Source organism: Oncorhynchus mykiss, chromosome 26, assembly GCF_013265735.2.
Source record: "Oncorhynchus mykiss isolate Arlee chromosome 26, USDA_OmykA_1.1, whole genome shotgun sequence".
Classification (NCBI taxonomy): domain Eukaryota; kingdom Metazoa; phylum Chordata; class Actinopteri; order Salmoniformes; family Salmonidae; genus Oncorhynchus; species Oncorhynchus mykiss.
Window position 1 is genome coordinate 17305174 of NC_048590.1, and position 20994 is coordinate 17326167.

Here is a 20994-nt window from a genome sequence, read left to right on the forward strand (position 1 = left end):
TAATACTTTACGTTATATACTTTACATTAGGTCAGTTACGTCATATCAAGAACATTTTGTTCCCGTTGTGTGCTTTTCAGCAGAGTGATGATGACTCTGAGGTCCCCATGGATAGCATGGAGATGCCCCACTTTCGCCATCGATCCTTCCTACAGTCCCAACCGGTCCGCCGTACCCCCATTCTCCACAACTTCCTGCACATCCTGTCATTGAGGAACTCAGGCTCACAGTCTGAGGAGCAGCATCCTCCTGAACCCGCTGTCAATAGTGCTGCTGACTCTCCTAGTCTTCCCTCTGGACGTTATTCCGCCCTACGGAATCGCTTCCGACCCCCCTACCAGGGTTGTGTGCAACACCTTGGTATGGTTTGCTTCTGCAGTCGGTGCTCTCCCACCCAAGCCCCTTCACGATCTGGAGAGGACCCCTCTGACCCTGAGAGCCTGGAGACCCAGTCCTATGCCTCCACCTTCTCTTCTGCTCGCACTGAGCCCCGGCAGCCCTCTGAGCCTCGCTCCTCACACCGTCCCTCTGCCTTCAGCAGTGTGTACAGCGGTGCTAGAGGACACTCTTTACGCACTCCATCTTCAGGCCACCAGCAGCCAGGCCGGGAGTGTTCTGGGCGACTGGCGGGGGCAGACTGGATGGGTAGCATGCTCAACATGCGGCCTGAGCATAGTGGGGGTGTTGGGGTATCTCCACCCAGGACTAGTGCATCATCTGTCAGCCTGCTGTCTGTGCTGAGACAGCAGGAGTGCTCCTATCAGTCGCCTGTCTACACCTCTGCCACAGAGGGAGGAAGCTTTCCCCCAGCAGTTATGAGCCCCCACACCAGTGGAAACAGCTCTGTAGATGGACCCAGCACTAGTAGTGGACACCACACTCTTGGGGAGGGAGGGAGCAACAGCCCCACCTCTATCCGTAACGTGCTGCAGTGCAACTTGAATCGCTACTTCATGGAGTATGATCGCATGCAGGAAATGGAGCAGTCAGGTGGCGCTGGTGGAGAGAGCAGCCAAGAGCAACAGACATGGGAGATGCTCAATAATAACATAGACTCTGAGCGGCCTGTCACCCCTCATTATCAGCCCCCCCACAGCAGTGATGATGGTTCTGGTCCCTCCCGCGGCCATATGAACCGCTGCAGGGTCTGCAACAACCTGTTCATGTTTAACCGTGGTACACAGCGCTGGGAGCGCACTGGCCAGACCCCATCACAAGAGGGGAGCACCTCATGGCAGCCCCCAAGCCCCAACCCTGCCTTTCACAATATGAGGCAGACTGTGATACAGGATCCCCAGTCCTCTGACAGGAGACAGTTAGCACAGCCACAGCCCAGTGCTGATGAACCTGGAGGGGACACAGCCTTCCCTCACCGGGGAACCCCTAGCCCGCAGAGAGAACGGGCAGTGGGGTTGGTGTATAATCAGGAGACAAGACAAGAGGCCTTAAACCAAGAAATGCCTGACGAAAACCCTGATGATGATTACCTGAGAAGGTGAGAGAATCAGGTGTTAAGGTCTTGTTTATCTATATTTTGTGCAATTTGTTAAATGAAAAACATAATCGATGCATAGCCTTTTCCAATATACTGGAAGTAGCATGATGGCTGAACTCTGACTTTGAGGCAGTTATAGATGGAGGTGAGATGCAACATTCGACCCCTCTTATAAGCTGCCAAGTCTGCCCTACCACAACACCTACACATAACCCCAAGTCACCCCATGCTTGTGACATTAGTGTAATCACACAGGCAAACTTTGCATATCTTGCTTTTTGTGCTTCATTCGAAGTTGATAAAAGGCCTTTTCCAAACTTGTGCAGTCATTAGGGCTATTTTTTGGTAAGGATCTCTGACAAAAGGGGCGGCAGGTTGCCTAGTGGTTAGAGCGTTGGGCCAGTAACTGGAAGGTTTCTGGATCAAATCCCCGAGCTGACAAGGTAAAAATCTGTTGTTCTGCCCCTGAGTAAGGCAGTTAACCCACTGTTCCCCGGGTGCAGAAGACGTGGATGTCGATTAAGGCAGCTGCACCTCTCTGATTCCAAGGGGTTGGGTTAAATGCGGAAGACACATTTCAGTTGAATACATTCAGTTGGACAACTGACTAAGTATCCCCCCTTTCCTATCCCAATTAAAGTATACATTTCATTCAGTTTTGAGGCGATGCTCTGCCTCCATGGCTTCCCCTTCTTGCTCATTAACTGCTTGGCAGATGTGTCTTCTGGGAGGGTTTTGTAATGCCTTCCTTGGCAGTTTGCTTTGCCTCGACTGTAGTGGGCCTTACTTGGCCTGACTGTCTGTCAACTGCCCCACTGGCTACAGTCAGTGGAATGATTAGGCTTCAACCTTCCTGACCTTGTCTTCACGACCAATCCAGTCGAAAGGAAAAACATGCAGGTATTGATGTATGGTGTTTCAAAGAAAAAAAGCCATCTTTCTGTCCAGTGTCTGTGTTCTTTTGCCCGTCGTAATCTTTTATTTTTATTGGTCAGTTTGAGATATGGCTTTTTCTTTGCAACTCTGCCTAGAAGGCCAGCATCCCGGAAGTCACCTCTTCACTGTTGACCTTGGGACTGGTGTCTTGCGGGTACTCTTCAATGAAGATGCCAGTTGAGGACTTGTGAGGCGTCTGTTTCTCAAACTAGACACTCTAATGTACTTGTCCTCTTGCTCAGTTGTGCACCGGGGCCTCTCACTCCTCTTTCTATTCTGGTTAGAGCAAGTTTGCGCTGTTCTGTGAAGGGAGTAGTACACAGCGTTGTACGAGATCTTCAATTTCTTGGCAATTTCTCGCATGGAATAGCCTTCACTTCTCAGAACAAGAACATTTCTCAGAACAAGAATAGACTGACGAGTTTCAGATGAAAGTTCTTTGTTTCTGGCCATTTTGAGCCTGTAATTAAACCCACAAATGCTGATGCTCCTGATACTCAACTAGTCTAAAGAAGGCCAGTTTTATTGCTTCTTTAATCAGAACAACAGTTTTCAGCTGTGCTAACATAATTGCAAAAGGGTTTTCTAATGATCAATTAGCCTTTTAAAATTATGGTTGCTGATAATGTGCCTTTGTACGCCTGTGTAGATTTTCCATGAATTTACTTCTGTTGGATGGCTTTTATGAATAGCATTCAAAAAGCCTACAAAATAGCTTTCTATTGGCTGATTCTAATACTTTCCAAGTGGGGAATTCAGACCTCATCTTTCTACATGTTTCCAAGTCAGAAATTTCAGAGTTGTATTGAACGCAGAATTACCCCCAATCTCATTAATGCGGAGTTCCAAGCAGAGACGCATCGGGTCCCAGTCTTTGGTATGACTCGGCCAGGGATCGAATTCCCAACCTTCCAATCAAAGGGCAGAGACGAGCTCATTTGTGATGGACCTGTGGAAGATGGGCTGTCTCCATGTTACTCCTCAGTGTTCCACTTGGTGGCAGTATGGTACTGACTAGATATTTAGAGATGATTGCCATGACAGCTCTGCCTCTCCTGTGGCAACTACCATTGACAACTTACTAGTTTCTAGAATAGGCATACTTAGACATAGGCTAGCCTATTAGGATTAGTTAGGGAATTAGCATAGGTATTTTCTGTGAATTTTATTCCCACAAAGTAGGAGGATATGATGTGCTCTGCACAACATGTCTGATTGAGCAGTGGCAGCTCAGTACAAAGGTTTGACATCTATTTTACATAGGCTTAGAAGGTAATTTGCCTGACGACTCAAACTGAATTCTTCCGCTGCCCTATTGTTCGCTACATAGTTCAGTCTGAGACTGCCATCAATGAAGTTGTTTGTGCTGATGAGTGGTGCTGTACAAAACAAAGTCATCAGCGATTGGATAATCTAAAACCAATCCGTGTATCAAAGACAATGACACATTTTCAAAATGCCACTTTACCCACATGTGTTCTGGCTCTGGCCCAACCCATCAGTTTCTGGGACCAATCAGATGGTCGAGAATGGATTTTCATTCTACAAATCATCGGGAAGGTACTTGGATCCAGACAGATCCAGGCATAGCATTTGGCTGGAGCAAAGAGTTTGCTTAGCCAGGCAAGAAAGTAATGCCTATTCTCATAAAAACTGATATGGAAAAAGTTAAATAACCTAATATTTGCATAACATTTTGCTACAGTCATTGAAAACACACACGGTCATAGTTTTTTTCCCACTCTCATTTTCCGTCTTGCATCAATCCCAATCCATCCCCTGTGCCCTGGAAGGCTGCAATTAGCCTCTGTTTCAAGGGCAGGGTTGTGAACATTAACAATGTGAAGTTACCCTTCCTGCCCAACCTCTCATTATCTAGCCTAATGCTGGGGCTTGTTGCATGGAGAGCTCTCCAGTAGCCCGAGGGTGCTGCTCTACTTTGTCTGACACAAGGCCAAAGCATTGGGTTTAATCAGTAGGCTGTCAAGAAGTGTCTGGAAAGCAAATGACCAAACTGAAGTTTGGTTCTCCGTTTTGTTCACATCTCTTTTAGATTCCAGTCTCTTTTCATAGACTCACAGCTGTAGGTCACCCTAAATTTAATATGTTCAAGTTTTTATTTATTTATGTGACTATACTAATGATATTAGAGCTTCAGGCTACTTTGTGTTGTCTAGCCAAGCTGGGCACAACGGCTTGCTCTAAGGGTTCGATGGGTTCTTTCTTTTGTGTCCACATTCTGAAGTCACCTCATTTGGGAAAAGCATTGATATAGCATATTTAAAAGGGATTTAACAAAATGAATAGACCAAGACTTTTATATTGGGCTTATATTGTATTATTTATTGCAGTAATTGCTTTTTCAAGGAGAGGTGTTGGCTACTGTATTCTAAGACATTTTCTGACTTGTTTTGAGCCCAAATGACTAGAGCAGTTGAGGTATACATTTTGTTTTTAAAGTTCTAATCTAACAATGACATATTTAGGGATTTTTTTTGTTGCTTACCTTAAATCCTCTGAAGTATGAAGGCCACCATCCTCTATAGAAATTGCATTCAAGTCCTGGATCAATAAAAGACTGGACCAGTTTAATGGGCTGTTACACAGGGCTGTGACATTTCACATCACTATCATATTTTTTTAACTTGATGTGCTGTCGATAATGAGCAAAGGAATATCCCTTAGGACTTTAATGATACTTTTTAATTGACCAAAATTATGGTTTAAAAGACTGCTCCAATGAGCAGGCTGGCGAAGATGTAGATAAATGTGAATCTCAAGGAAGGGAATGCTTTGAGTTATTCCAGTAATTTGGCCATTGTAGTCCTCACAGTAATGAGCACGTTTTTTTTGTGACTTTGGGGTAAGGATTAAAGCAGGAGGATGGGAACTGCATGTTCAGTCTCATTAACATGTCAGCCACACTGTAAATTATTCTAAATGGTTTCAATGTTGACTATGTTGGGCTAGCAGGCTGGCCAATCACTTGAAATAGTCTGCACTGCATATGTGCTGTTTTAAAACAAGTTTTGAATCCAACAATACATTTTTTTATTGTTTTATTCTAAATCTGAATACATTTTTGCCGCCCTTCCATATTTGGATTAATAGACTGTCTATTTTGGAGTTGCTTTTTGTCTTTGTCTTATGGGTCCCAAAAATGTCAAATTCAAGATTTGAAATTGTCACGTTGTGTCTCTCCTTTGCCACCCACACGTCCCTGAGCTTCTCTATATTCACCTTTAACACCATGCTATCTTCAAAATGTTAGTTTTGTCAGGAACCTGACTCTATTTCAAACGTTTCAGATGAATGGCCTGAATAACATAACCTAAAGCTAATCTTTCCCTGAAACGTCCAGTTTCATCCAAAAATAAGAGCTAGACCGCTGAATGCAAGTCGTGAATTGAAATGGAGCCATTTTTCATGGTCTTTGCGTCATCTGGCAACATTCCTCGTGTGGGAATATTTCAATACTTTTAATTCAGAGCGTTGTCACATGTTTTATTGGCATTATCAAGCATAATAGATTGGGCTGCATCCTAAATCTAACCTCCAAATCACCTGTCCCTGGACACTGGTGGTTATTTTTTAAATTGAATTGAGTATTTTTTTTTTGTTTATTTAACCAGGCAAGTCAGTTAAGAACAAATTATTATTTACAATGATGACCTAGGAACAGTGGGTTAACTATTATCAAGAATTAAAAAAGAGCTAGGAGACATTCGTATCCATTGGTCGTCACCCAAAAGGAAGCACCTGATATGTAGGGTCTCTATGGTGTGTTTGTGTTAATTGTGGAGGTATCCATTTTAATTATACCTGTGAAAAGTAGCGAGATAGGAGAGAAACATTGTTTGGTTGCATCAGTCACAGAAATGGCTCCTTTTTTTTCCATTGGAAAGCGGTTTAGACTAGTTGGTGATAATGAATATGGAAATGATATGGGCTGATCATTAAACAACTACATGTACAATAACTTTGTTTGTGGTGCTTTCCTTAGTGGAAATGCACATCTAACCATCCCTTTTCCTCTATTTCTCTTTCATAGGAGACTTTTGGAGTCATCTAATATGTCGCCGTCTCGGTATGACATATCTGGCTCCTGGGACCATCCCATTTATCCAGATCCTGCCAGGTGAGTCTTGTGGCATGTGGTCAGGGCTATTGATGATTTACTTGTAATATGTAATTAATGAGAATATTTTAAAAAATCAGCCCAGCATACTAGATTAGCATGTAGCATTCTTTTCAAGAACCAACAATAAATAGCCACTTCAATAAATCAAACACATTGGTTGCTCAAACACAGGGGTGTCAAACATACAGTTCCCTCGGGTGGTTTGAGTAAAAATAAGTAAATACAATTACATGACTAAAACCAAATTGAAACTCTGCAGAAATTATATTGGACCTACATTTATACAGTCTCTTCACTCTGTCCTCTGTCTAACAATCACCGAACACATAAGGGAGACACAGTGTGTATCGACAATTTCAAAAACAATGGATAGAGCACAATTTATGGCAAATTTTGATGGCAAGGAAGTATGAGACATTTTCAGTTCGGCCCTTAGGACCTCGGTGTAGTGCTCGAACAGGTGCAAACAAATGGCAAAGGTTTCCAATGTAAACATCATTTCACTAGCCTCGTAGAGAGCTAGGCTTCCCTAATCCGGAAGCCTGGTGAAGTCTGGCCTAAATTAGCTAAAAGGGGATGGAGACCTGGTCTAAAACCAATCAAATGCCTTGCTTGGGCGGATCTTAAGACGCAGTACTCCTTCAACAGTCATGTGGGGGAGGGTTCTTGTAATGTAACATGAAACAAAAATGTAGCCGCTGGAAGCCAGCGGACCATTCAAATTGTTTTGGCTAATACAAAATTCTTCAGACCTCCAAAGAAGGCATGACAAGGTTTTTGGAGGAATGGCTACGCGGGACTACCATTTCACCAACCTGTGCACACTTGTCTCTGTGTGGTTCTCGGGCAACAGTATGTGATAGCAAGTTTTGCAAATGTATTAAAACTATAAAACTGAAATATCACATTTGCATAAGTATTCAGACCCTTTACTCAGTGCTTTGTTGAAGCACCTTTGGCAGCTATTACAGCCTTGAGTCTTCTTGGGTAAGACGCTACAAGCTTGGCACACCTGTATTTGGGGAGTTTTTCCCCATTCTTCTCTGCAGATCCTCTCAAACTCTGTCAGGTTGGATTGGGAGCGTTGCATAGCTTTTTGCACTGATTTTTACAGGTCTCTCTAAAGGTGTTCGATCGGGTTCAAGGACATTCAGAGACTTGTCCCGAAGCCACTCCTGGGTTACTTGGCTGTGTGCTTAGGGTTGTTGTCCTGTTGGAAGGTGAACCTTCGCCCCAGTCTGAGGTCCTGAGCGCTCTGGAGTAGGTTTTCATCAAGGATCTCTCTGTACTTTGCTCCGTTTATCTTTCCCTCAATCCTGACTAGTCTCCCAGTCCCGTCCGCTGAAAAACATTCCCACAGCATGATGCTGCCACCACCATGCTTCACCGTAGGGATGTTGCCTGGTTTCCTCCAGACGTGACGCTTGGCATTCAGGCCAAATAATTCAATCTTGGTTTCATCAGACCAGAGAATCTTGTTTCTCATGGTCTGAGCGTCCTTTAGGGGCCATTTGACAAACTCCAAGCGAGCTGTCATGTGCCTTTTTAATGAGGAGTGGCTTCCGTCTGGCCACTCTACCATAAAGGCCTGATTGGTGGAGTGCTACAGAGATGGTTGTCCTTCTGGAAAGTTCTGCAATCTCCACAGAGGAACTCTGGAGCTCTGTCAGTGACCTTCGTGTTCTTTATCACATCCCTGACCAATTCCCTTCTACCCCTACTGCTCAGGTTGGCCGGGCGGCCAGCTCTAAGAAGAGTTTTGGTGCTTTCAAACTTCTTCTATTTAAAAATTATGGAGGCCACTTTCTTCTTGGGGACCTTCAATGCTGCTGACATTTTTTGGTACCCTTCCCCAGATCTGTGCCTCAACACAATCCTGTCTCAGAGCTCTACGGACAATTCCTTCGACCTCATGGCTTGGTTTTTGCTCTGACATGTACTGTCAACTGTGGGACCTTTTATATAGACAGGTGTGCAATCGCCATCACACTGCACACTGCCCTCTCCCTTCTGGACAAGAGGAATACCTATGTAAGAATGCTGTTCATTGACGACAGCTCAGCATTAGTACCCTCCAAGCATTAGTACCCTGGGTCTCAACCCCACCCTGTGCAATTGGGTCCAGAACTTCCTGATGGGCCGCTCCCAAGTGGTGAAGGTAGGAAATAACATCTCCACTTCGCTGATCCTCAACACTGGGGCCCTACAAGGGTGGGTGCTCAGCCCCCTCCTGCACTCCCTGTTCACCCAAGCACACCTCAAACTCAATCATCAAGTTTCCCAACGACACAACAGTAGTAGGCTTGATTACCAACAACGACGAGACAGCCTAAAGGGAGGAGGTGAGGGCTCTCGGAGTGTGATGTCAGGAAAATAACCATTCACTCAACGTCAACAAAACAAAAGAGATGATCGTGGACTTCAGGAAACAGCAGAGGGGAAGGCGTGGTCAGTCAGGTGCATCAAAGCTGGCACTGAGAGACTGAAAAACAGCTATCTCAAGGCCATCAGACTGTTAAAAAGCCATCACTAGCACAGAGGCTACTGCCTACATACAGACTTTAAATCATTGGCCACTTTAATAAATGGATCACTAGTCACTTTAATAATGCCACTTTAATAATGTTTACATATCTTGTATTACTCATCTCATATGTATATACTGTATTCTATACTATCTATTGCATCTTAAAGTATGCCACTCTGTCATTGTTCAACCATATATTGATATTTATATATTCTTATTCCATTCCTTTACTTAGATTTGTGTGTATTAGGTATCTGTTGTGGAATTGTTAGATAGTACTTGTTAGATATTTTTATATTTTCAGCACTGTTGGAACTAGAAGCACAAGCATTTCGCTACACTCGCAATAACATCTGCTAACCGTGTGCATGTGACCAATAAAATGTGATTTGTGTGCCTTTCCAAATCATGTCCAATCAATTGAATTTACCACAGGTGGACTCCAATCAAGTTGTTGAAACATCTCAAGGATGTTGAATGGAAACAGGATGCACTAAATTTCACTTTGTTATTATGGGGTATTGTGTCTAAATGTATGATTATTTAAAATGTTTTTTAAAATTCATTTTAGAATAAGGCTGTAACGAAACAAAATGTGGAACAAGTCAAAGGGTCTGAATACTTTCCGATTGCACTGTAAATGGAAATAGAACATGGTCTTTTCATGGTAATACATATTTATACATTGCAGGCCTAGACAACATGTTTCCTGGACCTCTGAGTGAAGTGGTGACGTTATCACTATCTATCTGTTTCCTGCCTTTCTAACACTGTCTTGCTGAAGAGTGATGAATTGCACTGAGCCTGGAGATTCTCAATTTAGTGTCTGGGATTGACTGTCAGCAGAGCGCCGAGGTGGTGATCTTGTGAGGTTGAGAGTAAGGCCTAGTCCTCAATAAAAACACATTCATCTAGGGACAGAGCTGCTCTGCTTAGTAACCAAGGTGCAATATTGAAAATCAATGTGTGGCCCAGAGCAGGGACATAATGATCAGTACAACCAACTTTTGGGAGAGAGTGGACACTTGACAATTGGCTCCTCACTCTCTGTCGTCATTTTCTTTGACCTGTGATAATGAAGGCGTAACACCCTTTCAAGTGGTTAGGATAGCACCGACACTTCCCTCCCACCTCGTTATTCTCTCCCTGACATTTAAGCTTTATTTAGGAAAGGGCGGAGTCCTATTAAAACCAACGTGCATGACAAACAGTTACACAATCATAGGAGCATAGAAAATACAAAATGCAATCATAAAAAAACAACCACATTTCTCAGTAAAGAGTTCCTCAGCCAACAATCAGAATTTCCCTAAAGTTAAAAGGCGTGTAGACTGAATGTAAGAATCCGTTAAAGATTTTCTAATTTTAAAATCCAAATCTAGTTCCTCTTCCATTTTAATATCATCAAACATTTAAGAGTAAGAAGTAGCCTAGGCCTATCTGCAAGAGTAACAGTTACGTATAGTTCCCACTTGAAAACATTTCCTATATGTTCTGACCATGAACATTTTCTTACATGCTGGCAACCATCCAATACAATGCATTGAGACCGCTGTTTTTTGTTGCCGTTTTACGGGCTCCTAACCAATTGCTTTGTTTGCAACTTATTTTGTACTTAATGTTGCTACTCCCGGCTCTTATGACCGAAAAGAGCGTCTGGATATCAGAAAAGCGATTACACACCTTGAACTGAATGAAGATTTTTCATTTAATGCGTGTGTCTCATTATAATGCTGCTCCCAGATATGTCCCAAATCCCCTTCATTCGCATTAAGAAAATAAGGAAATACAGGGGGTGGAGATCAGGGTACCTTGTGAGAATTCGTCAACGAGTGGGTAACCCGCCTCTACATCCCTTCGATTGGCCAACGTGCTATCACTGGACAATAAACTGCATGAGTTCCGTTCGAGACTATCCTACCAACGGGACATTAAACTGTAATATCTTATGTTTCACCGAGTCATGGCTGAAAGATGACACGGATAATATACAGCTGCCTGGGTTTTCCGTGCATCGGCAGGACAGAACAGCAACGTCCGGTAAGACGAGGGATGGGGGTGTGTGTCTATGTCAATAACAGCTGGTGCGTGATTATTATTAAGGTAGTCTCGAGGTATTGCTCGCCTGAGGTAGAGTACCCCATGATAAGCTGTAGACCACACTATCTACCAAGAGAGTTCTCATCTATATTATTCGTAGCCGTCTATTTACCACCACAAACCGACGCTGACACTAAGACCGCACTCAACGAGCTGAATAAGGCCATAAGCAAACAAGAAAATACTCATCCAAAAGATGCACTTCTAGTGGCCGGGGACTTTATTGCAGGTAAACTTAAATCCAATTTACCTCATTTCTAACAGCCTGTTAAATATGCAACCAGAGGGAAAACAACTCTAGACAATTTTACTCTACACACAGAGACACATATAAAGTTCTCCCTCCATTTGTAAGATCTGACCATAATTCTATCCTCCTGATTGCTGCTTACAAGCAAAAACTAAAGCAGGAAGTACCAGTGACTCGCTCAATACGGAAGTGGTCAGATGAAGCAGATGCTATACTAGAGGACTGTTTTGCTAGCACAGACTGGAATATGTTCCGGGATTCATCAATAAGTGCATCGCTGACATCGTCCCCACAGTGACCGTACGTACATATCCCAACCAGAAGCCATGGATTACAGGCAACATCCGCACCAAGCTAAAGGCTAGAGCTGCCACTTTCAAAGAGCGGGACACTAATCCGGACGCTTATAAGAAATCCCGCTATTCCCTCAGACAAACCATCAAACAGGCAAAGCGTCAATACAGGACTAAGATTGAATCAACTACACCGGCTCTGACACTCATCGGATATGGTAGGGCTTGCAAACTATTAGGGAATACAAAGGGAAACCCAGCCGCGAACTGTCCAGTGACGCGAGCCTACCAGATGGGCTAAATGCCTTTTTATGCTTGCGTCGAGGCAAGCAACACTGAAGCATGTATGAGAGCTGCAACTGTTCCGGACAACTGTGTGATCACGCTCTCCGTAGCCAATATGAGCAAGATCTTTAATCAGGTCAACATTCACAAGGGGCCAGACGGATTACCAAGACATGTACTTGCCAGTTGGTCCGCGCATGTGTTTTCACTGACATTTTTCAACCTCTCTGTCTGTAATTACCTACATGTTTCAAGCAGACCACCATAGTCCCTGTGCCCAAGAAAGCGAAGGTAACATGGCTAAATGGCCCATTCTCATCGACGGGGCTGTAGTGGAGCAGGTCTAGAGTTTCAAGTTCCTTGGTGTCCACATCACCAAACACACCAAGAAAGTCGTGACGAAGGCCATTTAGCCATGTTGTGTTTGGTGATGTGGACCCCTTTTCCTCCTCAGGAGACCGATTTAGCATGGGACCCCAGATCGCTGCTACTCGCTGTTTATTATCTATGCATAATCACTTTACCCCTCCCTACATGTACAAATTACCTTGACTAACCTGTACCCCCGCACATTGACTTGGTACTGGTACCCCCCATTATTGTTATTTGTTGTTTTTTTTAACTTTTTTTTTTTTACTGTAGTTTATTTATCAAATATTTTCTTAACCAGCAAAGCAGTTTTAAGAAAATAGAGTTAAGTAATCATTTCACAATAATATCTATCTATACATGTTGTATTCGCCGCATGTGACAAATACAATTTGATTTGAGTATCTGAGGTGAAAATGGGTCTTTATATGACCAGTTCCTAGAAAGCCTTTTCTATGGAATTACTCAATTAATTTCCATTGAACATTGTGAGAAAGCTAGTGGAACTTTGTAGGTGCCTTGTCATTTGTAATTTGCCTGTATTGCTTTTAGCCAGGAAAGAACTACGTTAAGAGTAGGTAGCGTCCATAATCTGATCATCTCTGTTGTTAACCTGTTTCAGAGCTTGACAGTGTCTTTGATGGTGTTTCCTCGTGGGCAGAACTCATAGATATTCATGTCCACTGCTGCTCCTTCTCACCTCTGGTGTGCTGGACCTTCCATAGAAAAGAACACGATGCACCCTCCTACCTTCTCTTCCCAGCGCATTCTAAACTCCAGAGTTGAGATTTAGGATTTTGTTTCTAGGATATCCAGTTATCGAAAGATGTTGTCCTGTAATGGAACCTGCCTCCATTTAGTTTGACCATTGTGAAAAGGTTTGACCCCTGTCACGTCAGATTCATAAAGCTTCAGTGGAATTGATGGCAGATGTGGCAAACTCATTAGTAGAGTCAGTTTAGGATCACTTTTAATACTTGCCAGGTGTTGATTTATTTCCCCGTACTTGTTTTAGTTTCCAATCCAGTATTTTGCATTGTAAATCCAATTGCTGACCCTCTGGGCATATTGGTTACATGATTGAATGTCCATGCAATAACTTTTTGATTAATGTTACTCAGGATTTTCCAGCTGTTCAAGTAATTGTGCAGGCAGATAAACTCATTTGTGACATGAACAGCTATGCAGGGATTGCATATCAGGCTACAATATAACTTCAAAAAACATGATCTTAATATCGAAGTATTGCAAGCTCCTTGAGCCCTTGTAAAACAATCAATGGGAAAGCTAGACTGAGGTGTGCACACAACTTGACTTGTGATAATTGCAAGGATGGGTCTTGGTTTTGAAAAACCCTAAACCCTAATCTTCTCCTAGTTATGTCATTTGGATGGATTTGTCTATTTATGTTTGTGGAGAGTCAACATTGACTGTCCCAGACCTCCTTGTCTGCCGTCAGCAGCACAAAGTAACATATTTACTTTACTGATTTAGCTATGTCTTTGCCTTCACCTCTTCTGACTCTTGAGCTTTGTTTACTCAAACCAACACATTGGCTTCAATCTAAATACTCTAGTCTGTGGCCCCAGCCCAGTTGAGGCTATTTACAGTATCTAACATCCATTTTCCTCTTACTGGGTACTCCGACTAGGCTGTAGATATTCCATAGACGCTTTCAGATTCTAAAACAATTTCTTCACAATGTTCTCAGCTCAGCGAAGCCTGATGAAGACAATTTATAGTTTAGTATTTACATTGAACAAAAATGTAAATGCAATTTAATTTTTTTTTTACTGAGTTACAGTTTATATAAGAAAATCAGTCTATTTAAATACATTCAGTAGGCCCTAATCTATGGATTTCACATGACTGGGAATACATACATGCATCTGTATACCTTAATTTAAAAAAAGGTAGGGGCGTGGATCAGAAAAACAGTCAGTATCTGGTGTGACCACCATTTGCCTCATGCAGCGTGACACATCTCCTTCGCATAGAGTTGATCAGGCTGCTGATTGTGGCCTGTGGAATGTTGGCCCACTCCTCTTCAAATCAAATCAATTGTTTTTTTACGTGTTATTTCTTACATTAGTACACCAGGTCATCTTAGGTTTCATTACATACAGTCGAGAAGAACTACTGAATATAAGATCAGCGTCAACTCACCATCAGTACGACCAAGAATATGTTTTTCGCGACGCGGATCCTGTGTTCTGCCTTTCACCCAGGACAACGGAATGGATCCCATGCAGCGACCCAAAAAAACGACTCCGAAAAAGAGGGAAACGAGGCGGTCTTCTGGTCAGACTCCGGAGACGGGCACATCGTGCACCACTCCCTAGCATTCTTCTCGCCAATGTCCAGTCTCTTGACAACAAGGTTGATGAAATCCGAGCAAGGGTAGCATTCCAGAGGGACATCAGAGACTGTAACGTTATTTGCGTCACGGAAACATGGCTCACTGGAGAGACGCTATCGGAGGCGGTGCAGCCATTGTTACTCTAACTTCCGCGACGCATATAAGGCCCTGCCCCGCCCTCCTTTCGGAAAAGCTGACCACGACTCCATTTTGTTGATCCCTGCCTACAGACAGAAACTAAAACAAGAGGCTCCCACGCTGAGGTCTGTCCAACGCTGGTCCGACCAAGCTGACTCCACACTCCAAGACTGCTTCCATCACGTGGACTGGGACATGTTTCGTATTGCGTCAGATAACAATATTGACGAATACGCTGATTCGGTGTGCGAGTTCATTAGAACGTGCGTTGAAGATGTCGTTCCCATAGCAACGATTAAAACATTCCCTAACCAGAAACCGTGGATTGATGGCAGCATTCGCGTGAAACTGAAAGCGCGAACCACTGCTTTTAATCAGGGCAAGGTGACTGATAACATGACCGAATACAAACAGTGCAGCTATTCCCTCCGCAAGGCTATCAAACAAGCTAAGCGTCAGTACAGAGACAAAGTAGAATCTCAATTCAACGGCTCAGACACAAGAGGCATGTGGCAGGGTCTACAGTCAATCACGGACTACAAGAAGAAATCCAGCCCAGTCACGGACCAGGATGTCCTGCTCCCAGGCAGACTAAATAACTTTTTTGCCCGCTTTGAGGACAATACAGTGCCACTGACACGGCCTGCAACGAAAACATGCAGACTCTCCTTCACTGCAGCCGAGGTGAGTAAGACATTTTAAACGTGTTAAACCTCGCAAGGCTGCAGGCCCAGACGGCATTCCCAGCCGCGCCCTCAGAGCATGCGCAGACCAGCTGGCCGGTGTGTTTACGGACATATTCAATCAATCCCTATACCAGTCTGCTGTTCCCACATGCTTCAAGAGGGCCACCATTGTTCCTGTTCCCAATAAATCTAAGGTAACTGAGCTAAACGACTACCGCCCCGAAGCACTCACTTCCGTCATCATGAAGTGCTTTGAGAGACTAGTCAAGGACCATATCACCTCCACCCTAGACCCACTCCAATTTGCTTACCGCCCAAATAGGTCCACAGACAATGCAATCTCAACCACACTGCACACTGCCCTAACCCATCTGGACAAGAGGAATACCTATGTGAGAACTCGACTACAGCTCGGCATTCAACACCATAGTACCCTCCAAGCTCGTCACCAAGCTCGAGACCCTGGGTCTCGACCCCGCCCTGTGCAACTGGGTACTGGACTTCCTGACGGGCCTCCCCCAGGTGGTGAGGGTAGGCAACAACATCTCCACCCCGCTGATCCTCAACACTGGGGCCCCACAAGGGTGCGTTCTGAGCCCTCTCCTGTACTCCCTGTTCACCCACGACTGCGTGGTCACACACGCCTCCAACTCAATCATCAAGTTTGCGGACGACACAACAGTGGTAGGCTTGATTACCAACAACGACGAGACTGCCTACAGGGAGGAGGTGAGGGCCCTCGGAGTGTGGTGTCAGGAAAATAACCTCACACTCAACGTCAACAAAACTAAGGAGATGATTGTGGACTTGTGGACTCTTCAATGGCTGTGCGAAGTTGCTGGATATTGTCTGGAACTCGAACACGTGGTCGTACACGTCGATCCAGAGCATCCCAAACATGCCATGGAAGAACTGGATAATTTTCAGCTTCTAGGAATTCTGTACAGATCCTTGCGACATGTGACCGTGCATTATGCTGAAACATGAGGTGATGGCGGCAGACGAATGGCACAACAAATCTCATCAATCTCATCATGGTATCTCTGTGCATTTTAAATTGCCATTGATAAAATGCAATTATGTTCTTTGTCCGTAGCTTATGCCTGCCCATACCATAACCCCACCACCAACATGGGGCACTCTGTTCTTGTTCACAACGTTGATATCAGCAAACCGATCACCCACACCGCCATGTCGCCATCTGCCGTCTGCCCGGTACAGTTGAAACTGGTTTCACCCATCAAGCACACTCCAGCGTGCCAGTGGCCATCGAAGGTGAACATTTGCCCACTGAAGTCGGTTATGACGCTGAAGTGCAGTCTGGTCAAGGCCCTGGTGAGGACGACGAGCACGCAGATGAGCTTCCCTGAGATGGTTTCTGACAATTTGTGCAGAAATTGTTCGGTTGTGCAAACACTGTGCAAACACAGTTTCATCAGCTGTCCGGGTGATGATTCTGCAGGTGAAAGGTCCCTGGCTGGCGTGGTTACATGTGGTCTGCGGTTGTGAGGCCGGTTGGACGTACTGCCAAATTCTCTAAAACAATCTTGGAGGTAGCTTATGGTAGAGAAATTAACGTTAACATTAAATTCTCCAGCAACAGCTCTGGTGGACATTCCTGCAGTCAGCATGCCCCAATTGCACACTCCCTCAACTTGAGACATCTGTGGCATAACTACACAATTTTAAAGTGGCCTTTTGTCCCCAGTAGAATTTGTGAGAAATAAGCTTTTTGTGCGTATGGAAAATGTATCTTTTATTTCTGCTCATGAAACTTGGGACCAACATTTTACATGTTGCATTTATATATTTTTTGTTCATTGTATAAAAAAAACCGGTCAAGAATGCTTTAATTGCAGAAATATACACTAAGTGTACAAAACATTAGGAATATGTCATAGACTCACCAGGTGAATCACTTGATGTTAAATCCACTTTAATCAGTGTAGATGAAGGGGAGGAGACCGGTTAAATATGATTATTTTTAAGCCTTGAGACATGGATTATATATGTGCAGTTCAGAGGGTAAATAGGCCATCAGTTTCCCCATCCCTTGTCTATAGTCTTCCAATGTGGTGTAACTCACTGGATCTCAGCTTACTGTTTATTCAGCTCTGTTTACATGGGGAGCACTCTGTGTTCAGTGAGCTTCTGAGCTGCCCTCCCTGTGTAGGTTTCGTGCTGTGGTACCGGAGTGCAGCTCAAGGCTTATCCACTTGGATCAGTCAGTAATTGAACCACATTGTAACTATGGCCCTGAGAGTTGAAGCATGAAAGAGAGGGAAATGTACTTTTTAAAAAAAAATTTAAGAAGCCTGCTCCATCTTTACCATTTGTGGGCTCTGACAATACATGGTCTTGGGTTTTTTCAGGTTTTTCTGGTATTAAGCACTGCTTTCTGCTTGGTTTGCGTGTTTTTTTATTTATCACTTCAAAAAAGAATACATATCTACACAGTACATACAAAAAAAAAAATGTGACTGGGATAATAAAGTGAGACTGATTTCTATTGTCTATTCCTCCTGGGTTATCTGATCACCATTTGAATCATCCGCAGCTCTAGTGTGTCCTTGCTGTGTTCACACCTGCTGCGTATTACGCCCAGCGGATGATTCAGTACTTATCTCGGCGGGACAGCATTCGCCAACGATCACTGTGCTACCAGAGCCGACTGCGGCCTCTCTCGTCCACCTCGGATAGCCCAGGAAGCAACCCCTCTGTTGAGAACAACGAGGTGGACTTTGAGGAGTTTGTGAGTCGTCATCAACCTACAACATCCAATGCTTTTTTTGCATCCCTTGACACTTGTTCATGAAGACATTTACAGAACACATTATGATAAAACATCCTATAATCGTCAAGAGCTTTGGGATTTATTCCACAAGGAGCACTATTAATGGAATTATTTGCATGAAGCCATACCATAGCAAGATGCTGAGCTTTTCTGTCCCCAGAGGGGAGGCACCATTGCCAATGGATGAGAGAAATGAATTCCCCCCATTATGCCTCCACACACCCTCTGTATGATCTGGGATGCATAATGACTGTCTAACAAAGCAGCAGCAGCAAAACACTCCTACTGAAATAACTTGCACATCGAATGCCTGATGCGTGGCTCTCAAAGGTTGAATTTGTGATGTATCTTTCTAATGGATTAGGTTTTATTCTTTCAATATGTAAATGTTAATTGCCTCTGGCCTGGCTATAAAAAAAAAAGGTGCTGGGAGATGGTGTTGCTTGCAGGACCATGATACTCCAGGGTCAGTGGTTTGTAACATTCAATGCTCCCAGGACTTATTTGAGGGCATCAGTCTTCTCAGGCCTCTGCAGACTTTGTACTGTAGCATCGGTTGGGGAATGAGGTCAAAGGAATTCCCCTGGTGCTGTTCCTCTCCAGCAATTAAGGACATATGATTTATAACGATAAGAACTGTTTGTCCGAATGAACAACTAAGTTATTCGGCACTCTATCAACTATTTTAGAATGCCTTTTATTGTCCTTTGGGTTGGATTCAGAGTTACGTGAAACCAGCTGGAGCATGTAAACGGTCCGATGTTGCTAGTTATAACTGGGTCATTGCATGGTGTGGCGTCAGCTCCACATCAGTGCGAGAGACAGTGTCTGTTCTCTTCAGACAAGATTAGACATGTGCTGCCACCCTCTCGTTCATAATTGAACCTGGTGGGATTCAGGGAATTATAACAAGACAACATCCCCTTATCCCCCATTCTCGATTTAGGCTTCTGCTTGCCAATTGTTTTATGATTGGTGTGGATCGGAAAACTTTGCAGCCATAGTGAGTGCAATTAACAGTATGGGGTATGGCTCCATGCATCACAGACACAACGCTGTTGTTAGTTGAAGAGAGAGGGGGGGGTCTCAGATTTCTGGGGGTATGGCGTTTCTCAACTCTCAGTAATGAGCGATTGGCACCGTTTAAAAAAAATAATAAGTTTGCGGTACAGTAAGTCTTTGAGATGCGGAGCCTCGTGAACGTTGGCCATTTTGCTGTCCGTGCTAGTACCGCTGGAAAGTTTTTAGGACATTCCATCTACAGTTAGATTGAGCAGTTACACGGCTAGCTATGAGAAATATGTACAGTTAGCTATATAGCTCATGTGTTTTGATTTCCACTTGGCGAATTAGCCCCAAATGAATTAGCCTACGTAGGCAAATGGATCTCTATTGAACGAAAAAAATCAGAGAAGTCTGGAGCCCTATTGTGACAGTAAAATATAGCAACAGTCCATTTTCCTCAATAAAGCACCGCGGCTGGCTTTATAAGATTATAATTTTTTCTATTGCGCCGGTGGGACCAGCCCTGTCTGAGCGGGGGTTTTCTGGAGCAGGATGCTACAGGTGATTTAAAAAATAATTGTAAAACAATTCATTCGTAACACAGTACACACAATTGACAGGTGTTTTGTTTGATTTTCACAAAATCTAATATTTTAACGTGTAGAATAACTGAGGACAGACTTTCACTTTTTCTTTAAACTGGTCATGTGCCAGTTGCACAATGAAAAGATATGGCCTTTATAGCCAGAAAAACCCTATGGCGCTTTTGGAATGATGTTAAGAATTCACTCGCTGTAATGGAACCAGCAAACAGTGAAAGTAAACCTAGATTACAGTGCTGTGAAAACATACACAGCAGCAGGCTCAGACTATAGATGAATCAGGATTATGCTCCCCTTGAGAACTGCACAGAATGACAACGCTTGGCGTTTTAAAGGGGTGCACTGAAGAAATCATTTTAGAGCTGTAGCCTAATTCTCTTCCAAACCCTTGACCTGTTTCATAAGATGCTGATCCAAGAGAGAGGAGAGAGCAGCGGTTTAATAAGGACACCTCCGATGACACTGTGGCCTGTTATCACTAGGTCATTTCTAAACTCTCCTTTCTTCTCATCTCCTTTCCTAAAGGAATTGTGAATTCATCTAAATTAGTTCGTTTTTTACGCTTGCGAAGAATCAGGCTGGACATTTCTTCAATTTACTTACGGGTGTACCTTGTCCCCATTATGTTTGTAGTCTGTTTTAGAGGTGAAACGGTATGAACATTTCATATCACGATTATAGTGACCAAAATTATCACGGGTATCAGTATTATCGCGGTATTGTTAAAATGTGCTGGAAATGTTCAAAGTACTGATGCACACGCTGAAATCATTTCACCAAGTTGTATATTGCAAACCAACAAACAACAAATAAAATGAGCAACAGAAAATCATTTTTTTGTGTGCATAAACATTACAATAATAACATTAACATTAAAGATGGCACCAGGTGGCCATGAGAGTTAAAAGTTTCCCTAGTGCAGGATTTAATGAACACAACCTCCAAGTAAGCAAATCAAATGTGCATGTAAAAGCAACACAAGTAAAGCAATGTGCATGTAAGAGCAATACAACC

The 20994-nt window shown here is 43.6% G+C and overlaps 1 protein-coding gene across 3 annotated transcripts in view; it reads left to right on the forward strand.

Annotated features, from left to right (window-relative positions):
- The window catches only part of LOC110506316 (muscarinic acetylcholine receptor M4), a 165275-nt gene that overhangs the window by 12839 nt on the left and 131442 nt on the right, over positions 1 to 20994 (forward strand). For 2 of the 3 annotated variants that reach the window (XM_036963976.1, XM_021585845.2), the window contains exons 7-8: positions 81 to 1495; positions 6483 to 6569. In XM_036963976.1, the coding sequence (XP_036819871.1) occupies positions 81 to 1495; positions 6483 to 6569 (1502 nt within the window). The remainder of the gene's footprint in view (positions 1 to 80; positions 1496 to 6482; positions 6570 to 20994) is intronic. The other variant, XM_021585846.2, reaches the window with a different exon arrangement.